Here is a 7,451-nt window from a genome sequence, read left to right as displayed (position 1 = left end):
TCAGTTAAACTTTTTGCACTTAAAACATTTGTACCATATTTCAAAATACATCATTTAAAGGAATCCAAAAAGAAATCCTTTTTAAAATAACTGAAATTGAACAGAATTTTTTAAATATTTGTATTTACTTGCATCACAGGAAGTGGTCCAATGTTACATTTTCTTTATTATTAAATACTAACTAATGTATAATAGACTACAGTAAAGGTTTTTTTTTAAATCTAAATAAGATTCAATAATCTAAAACGTGCTTTAAACATAAGTAATTTATATTCAGTGTTGGAAACATTAAAAAAAACTGCAAAACCTCATGAAACATAAAAACATACATGTCAAATACAGTATAGAAAAGATGTTACTTGTGACATAGACTCCATTTCATGGAGTTTCACAGTATGATGGTAACAAGTTGGGCCAGTTCTTCACAGCCTTGTGCGGTAGGAGGAAACAAAATTAAGCTGATCAGAGACCAATGGTATATGAGCGACCGGCTGGATTGTGAATTGCAGAGCACACAGGTGAGGTCACGCCCCACTCGTACCAGACTTTCTTGCCATTGTTGCAACGCCAAAATCTGACACAGACATCTGTCCCTTTTGAAAGGGGAATTGGTTGCTGAAAAACAAAATTTAAAATGAGATTTATTAACGTATTATCTCATAAAAATCTTAGTTAAAAAGGGAAAAAACACACCTCAACCTCCAATTTTAATAAAAACTTAGAAAGACTGAAAAGGTCTGCAATACTTGAAATTTGTTTACCCAATTTAGTACTTTAGGAACATCCATCCACACTTAATTATATGGCTGTAGGAAGTTGAAATCTATTCCAGCATAACCCGGCATAAGACATTAATAAACCTGGACAGGACACCAGTTCTCCACAGGCACAGTCAAAGGCACACCATAACCATGCCAACTTAAAAATAAAATAATGGACAACATACTTGGATGTTAATGTTAAGAGTGTGGTTGCAGTGAGGCATTATAAAGCCAAATTGTCGTAAGTATGAAGGAGCCCCAGCAGCATTTCTTGACACACTTCAGAATAATTTGCTGGGGTAAAATTAATTAATGCTAGCACGTCAGAGTAAGGATGTGTAGCCATCCATTTTGTCTTCATTCTCTTCTTTGCTATTACCTCCAGCAGATAAAGAGTGCATCCTAAAACCAAGTCTACTTTCTAAAATAAAGGGTTTTTTGTACATTCATTTATATTAGAACACAGAGAAAAGCCAAGCAAAATGACACATTTTATTGGCTAACTAAAAAGATTACAATACTCAAGCTTTTGAGGCAACTCAGGCATTCCAAAAAATTAATACAAAATGGCTGCTCTCCTGCAAACAAAATAAAAGTTTAATAGGCCAGTGTGTTGCCTTATTTTTCTGACAAGGTGAGACAGGCTGCTTACTTGATTACTGATAATCTTTTGGTTTCACAAATTACACCACAAAGATGTAAAACCTGTTCTATTATACCTGATAACTCGAGTAATATTCATAGACTAATAATTTATAAAAAGAACTGGTAGCTAAAAGTGAGAACTGAATACCAGTAGATTTGACATTCAACAAAAGCCTGTTAGTGCAAATTTTCTAATCTTTTAGGACCACAGAGTAGTTAAAATATTTAATTAAGCATTCTAAAGTATATATAAATAGTATACTTTTAAATAAAAACACATTTTAACATTTCAAGTACAATGAGACCAAGCACACATTCCTAAAACTAGTCATGTATAATATTTAATATTGCCTAAAAAAGGTTATTGCAAATGCCTAAGTTTAAAAAAAAAAAGAGGGGGGGGGGGGTCAAATTCATTCCACTCTTCCTGGAGTTCTGGTTATTTTAGCCTTTATTTTCTAATAAACATGCTTGTAGATATGACATGGGAGCAGTTGCTGCATTTATTATCATTTGCCCCGGTGTTGTTAACTGCCATAATTAGACTACATTTAAAAGTCTGCAGGGAAAAAATAATTAGGAAAACTAAACCAAGTTACATATTTAAAGTTATGCCAAACATACAAATACTTCTGTTTCTTCCAAATGTAAATCTTGCACTACTGCAATTTGGTAAATAAAAAAAAAAATCAGAGAAAATGTTGCTAATAAACAATGAAATCAAAGACAGTTAAAATGTCCCAGTAATTGTGAAGGGGACTGGAACAAAAACCTGCAGCCTTAAGCCAGTGTCACATTATGTAACTTTATTGCTAATGCTATTATGCCAGAAGTGCAGACTGTAGTCACCGATCTTGTTGCTGCACCATGAAAATTACAAAACTGGAAATCACAGCCCATGTCACATTTACCAATCTTCCAGCACAGTCATGCTCACCCCTTTTTCTGTCAGCCAGTAGCTTGCTGCTTGATGGAATCTGTGCTGTTCAAAGACTCATTTCTTTTTTCCATTTTGTTATGGTAGGTAAAATATGTAACATTAGACAGACAAACAGCTTCTCTTCTACTTGTGAGGTCCATAGCCCCTGTGCTGTTTGATGGAGTCAACGCAGTGTTCAACTGCAGTCTCTGCCCTTTTTCTTCTCCCATCCTGTTTTAATATGTAAAACACCAGACAGACAAGCTTCTCTGTTTGTGAGGTTCAAAACAGGTTCCTTATTCCTTGTCGCTACATTCCATGCATTGTATTTCCAGATGAATATTCACTGGTTATCAGTTCTCCTGCACACAAATCCCGCTCATCCGACTCAACACAAAATCAAACCTATCTGATTTTATCGTAGCAAGTCGCAGACTAGTTGGTCTCAGTTGCTGGCTATATCACATTAGGAGACTGACTTTGTGGACGTGTGCCATCGACTGCCTCAAACCTGTTAAGATTACATAAATGAAGGCTATGACTGAAAATCACTTGAAATGTCATGTAATGTGACAAGAGGTTTTAGGTGTCCCCAGGACTGAACTTGGAAACAGTTCCATTAATGACGTAAAAACATAGGCTGGGGTGTATGCATGCAGGAGTCAAGACAAATCTGTCAAACACTGGCTGAGCAAAAAATGGCTGTTGCCATCTGATCAAAGTACTCTGCAGCTGCCTTTGATTTGGGAAGGAACGTGGACACTCCACCTTGTGACTAGACCTACTGTGTCTAATCTTCTATAGTAGTGTATCATAGTAATTAACTACTTTAGCACATGCACTTCTAATATAATGCCCAATGTGGGCTGGGAGTTCTTTTGGCTTTGTAAACAAAGGTGGGTTTTTCTCTAGCATTTTGTGAGCCGAGTTTTTATTTCCTTGTTCACCTGGGCCATCTGAGCAGACCATTGGAATTGTCCTTATTAATCATTATAGACTTAAAAGGAGTTTAGCAATTAAATCTATATTTAAGAACCCTATCATTTCTATTGATTACTTGCTTATCTTTATTGTGTAAGTTTGTATGTTTTTTAAAGTTTCTTTATTATTTGGATTTCATTTTATTTATTTTTTGTAAGTCTATTTTTTCTTTAACGTTTTTGTGACTCACTTTAAGCTACATGTTTTCTATGAAAATTTGTTGTAGAAAAACTGTTTTTGATCTAAGTGTGTTTTAAATGGAGCTTTGAACTATGATGCATATTACTGAAGGATGGTCACTACACCATAGTTTAAATGTTCACCTTCAATTACAGTAATCCCTCGCTACTTCGCGGTTCACTTTTCGCGGATTCACGACTTCGCGGATTTTATATGTAAGCATATCTAAATATAGAACATGGATTTTTCGCTGCTTCGCGGGTTTCTGCGGACAATGGGTCTTTTTACTTCTGGTACTTGCTTCCTAAGTTGGTTTGCCCAGTTGATTTCATACAAGAGATGCTATTGGCGGATGGCTGAGAAGCTACCCAATCAGAGCATGCAGTTAAGTTCCTGTGTGCTGCTGATTGGCTCAGCGACGGAGTGCTGCATTAACCAGGAAGTCTCATCTCACTCATTCAGCATTAACGTGCTACTGCTTCAGGGGCCGTGTCCAAGCGCCAACACAAGATGCAAATGATTGCAGAAAAGGTAAAAGTTTTGGATATGTTGAAGGAAGGGAACAGCTACACCGCTGCAGGACACCATCACAGCATCAATGAGTCCACGATTCTTTTTATTTAAAAAGGAGGAAAAGCATATAAGATCTACGGCCGCAGTGTCCTTTAACCAGGGCACAAAACGAGTTGCAAGTGGACGTGATAAGGCAGTAGTCCGGATGGAATCTGCTTTAGGAATCTTTGCAACAAGGTCGACAACGTCATGACCTCCTACAAGCTGCTACGTGTACTTCGCTATACAGTAAGTGTAAACTTATCTACTGATTTCACATTGCTTAGCAGTTGTCCCTGTTATTACTAGAGTAAAGGGTGGGTTGTAAACAATACAGGGAGGGTTTAAAAACATCCAAATACACGTTAAATAATTAAATAAATATGGTGTCCCTACTTCGCGGAAATTCAGATATCGCGGTTGGCCTTGGAACCTATCTCCCGCGATAAGTGAAGGATTACTGTAATCTCAATTAGTGCCCATTTCAGACATTTCAATATATTTTAAAAAGTGTAATCTTACTGTGATTCATACAATTATCCTTGAAGTAAATGATTTTGTAATGTAGATGGGCTGCAGGCTGACAGTGGTTTTAGTAATGATTACAGGACATATACTGGTACTTCAGAAGATTAGACCATAGTTAATAAAATACAATAAGTTAGCAGTGACAATTTTGGCAGCAGTGTATGTCAATGACGTAAGATTTGTACCCTCTTAAGCAGAGCAATATAGATTTTAGAATATTTTATTTAAATCTATTAAAATATTTTAATACTGTGGTTTCAAAAAGCAAGACATTCTAATTTAGCCCTGAAATTAATCACCTTTTAATAGCAGAACATTCAACAAAAGCATGCTGTTTTGATTTTCATCAGTTATTTACATGGGTATCATCAATTGCCAGGGGGAATTTTTCCCAGACTTTCCTTAGCACCTGACCATAAAAAAAAACCACACACACACACACAAAAAAAAAACAAACTTCAATTTCCCAGCCATGTGTACTAGAATATTTCCAAAACAGGTAAAGGCATCATCTGTGAGAGCACTATATTAATTGCTTCAAACTATATTCTTGTGTGTTTTTAATGTGCTTTATAATGTTAGCTCAATAAAAGGAGTAAAGTTTGATTGACTGACTTCTAGACTTAAGTTATAAAAGGAGATCTGTATCATCATAGTGCACACTACCACAATGTTAGAGTGGGTTTCATGCTACATTTAGCAATATGAGGGGCTAATTTCAGACTTCCACCTTGCAACAAGTGCTGATGAAACAAGTTTCACCTCCCAATGAGGCTTGTGCTGGAGTCATATAGATTCATAGACATCAGATGCATGACCACATTGAGAAAGTGACACTGTACAAGTTAAAGCACATAAAATACAAAGGCACAGTCAGGGTGCAATCACATAAATGAGATTAATCATTTAAGTCACCTGCAGAATGTAATATAAATTCAGACCAACTGTTGATAAATATGGGATATTTTAGATTAGCTACTAGAAAATGCAATAGATAACTACCTTGCTATATTTAAATATACAGTATTACTTAATTGTTTTGACATTTCCTGCTACAGTAGATGTAATCAAAGAATGCTTGGTGCTACAAGAGTAGTTTTTGTTGAGGTTTTTCCTCCAAGCAATTGAATTTGGGAGGTTGCCAGATGTGGTAAGAGAGAGAGGAGTGGCCCTTTGTTCATGCACATAATTTTTTAGTGCATGAAAAAGTAAAAAAAACTGCACCTTTGTAAAATCTTGCATGTGCCAGTTTAATTTCAGACTACACACTTGTCTCTTTTCTCCAGTTCTAAATTTTCCTATTAAACTAAAAGTCACATTTATACCAGGCAATGTCTGTAGTTGGAAGAAAAGCTAGTTACTCATAAAGAAAATGTGCACTCTGAATCCTTCTTATTAACAGAATCTCTATGTTGCTAGTGCAAGGACTTGTATTATTACTATAATACACAATGAAACAGGAAAATAGGAATTGCACTGTATATGTCAGTGTTAAACTATAACTATGAGGTCAATTTGTCATTTAATTTGGAAACTACTTTTTAAAAGGATTTGCTATACAGGCAGTCCCCGGGTTACGTACGAGATAGGGACTGTAGGTTTGTACTTAAGTTGAATTTGTATGCAAGTCGGAACAGGTACATTACTTTAATAAATGTTATTGTTGACCAACTGTAACCAAGTGCTTCGCCAATGAATATGGAGTTTCACCTCTTTCTGACCTTTTTATTATTTCTACTTTATTTTCAATGGTGATGGTTTTTCTCTTCTTTACTGTAGCACCAGTACTTGCATCAGATTTGTGTTTCAGAGACATTCTTGAAGGGTGAAGACAAAAGGTTAAGATGAGCTCTTCTGTACAGCACTGTACACGCTATCACAGCAGATTAGGCACCACTTGTCAACATGTCTGATCTATAGGGTGGTCCAGATCTAATTATGCAATTTTCATTACGCTATAACTTCTTCACTTTATTACATAGAAAATCACCCGAAAAATCCCGGACCATCGAGAAGTGTGCAAACTGACGACACGAAGAATCGTCTTCGTGCCGAACTGGAATCGTCCCCGCATAAATCATAGTCATCTAGATGATCTGGATCTGCAGAATTAGATCTGGACCACCCTGTACTGACAAGAGACAACTTCCTGCTATGTGCGTTAACAGTACAAGCAGGCTTGCTATTGAGAATGAATGGGGGCAGCGAGGGGCGGTTCATCACCAGCTCACATCACAGTCACCTCCACTACAGTATGCTGCCTGCAGTGTCCCGCCACACCACTGCCCCCTTTCAACACGCAGCCATCCAAGGCACACTACAATGCTACCCTCCACCTCTCCATTCACCCTCAATGGCCACCGTTCAGCCACAACAGGGTCACCACTTGCAGCGGGGGTCGGGCAGTGAAACCGCTTGCCCCTGGGAGCCGCCCGACGGACACTACACTGCGCGAGCAGCAAAATCGACCCCCTCCAGCTACCGCTTGCAGCGTCCCTGGGCCGAAGATGACGGAGAGGCAGTTACTGAGTGGCATGTGTTGCAGCTGCGGCCCCGTTCGTATGTTGTAGGTCGGGTGTCCGTAACCTGGGGACTACCTGCATATGTTTTTGCACCTTAAATGGGTAGTATTGCAACATAGTAATGTAATGACATACAATTAATTTTCTTGCATTTAAACTTAATTATGTTAATATCCTTACAATTTTATATCTTACCTTTATAGGGAAAAGAATAGGGAACCAAGAAAACATCCCAGGAGAGTGAGTTTGTGGACGAATACCTAAGGGTGAACAAAGAGAGATTTTGCAGCAATCTAAAAAACCTCACATGCAATTTTCTTTTAAAACCAATAGTGATGCTTGTGCATCCAAAAAAAGTGTTTG

At 37.4% G+C, this 7,451-nt stretch overlaps 1 protein-coding gene across 1 annotated transcript in view; it reads right to left on the bottom strand.

Moving 5' to 3' along the window:
- Positions 1 to 222: 222 nt before the first annotated feature.
- The window catches only part of prmt5 (protein arginine methyltransferase 5), an 88,586-nt gene continuing 81,357 nt past the window's right edge, over positions 223 to 7,451 (bottom strand). The window contains exons 15-16 of the mRNA XM_028793729.2: positions 7,284 to 7,348; positions 223 to 615 (exon numbers count right to left, since the gene is read on the bottom strand). Of these exons, the coding sequence (XP_028649562.1) occupies positions 463 to 615; positions 7,284 to 7,348 (218 nt within the window). The 3' untranslated portion in view covers positions 223 to 462. The remainder of the gene's footprint in view (positions 616 to 7,283; positions 7,349 to 7,451) is intronic.

Source organism: Erpetoichthys calabaricus, chromosome 2 (assembly GCF_900747795.2).
Source record: "Erpetoichthys calabaricus chromosome 2, fErpCal1.3, whole genome shotgun sequence".
Lineage (NCBI taxonomy): Eukaryota > Metazoa > Chordata > Cladistia > Polypteriformes > Polypteridae > Erpetoichthys > Erpetoichthys calabaricus.
Note: the sequence above shows the minus strand (reverse complement) of the source record. Positions and strands in the feature narration are given on the sequence as shown.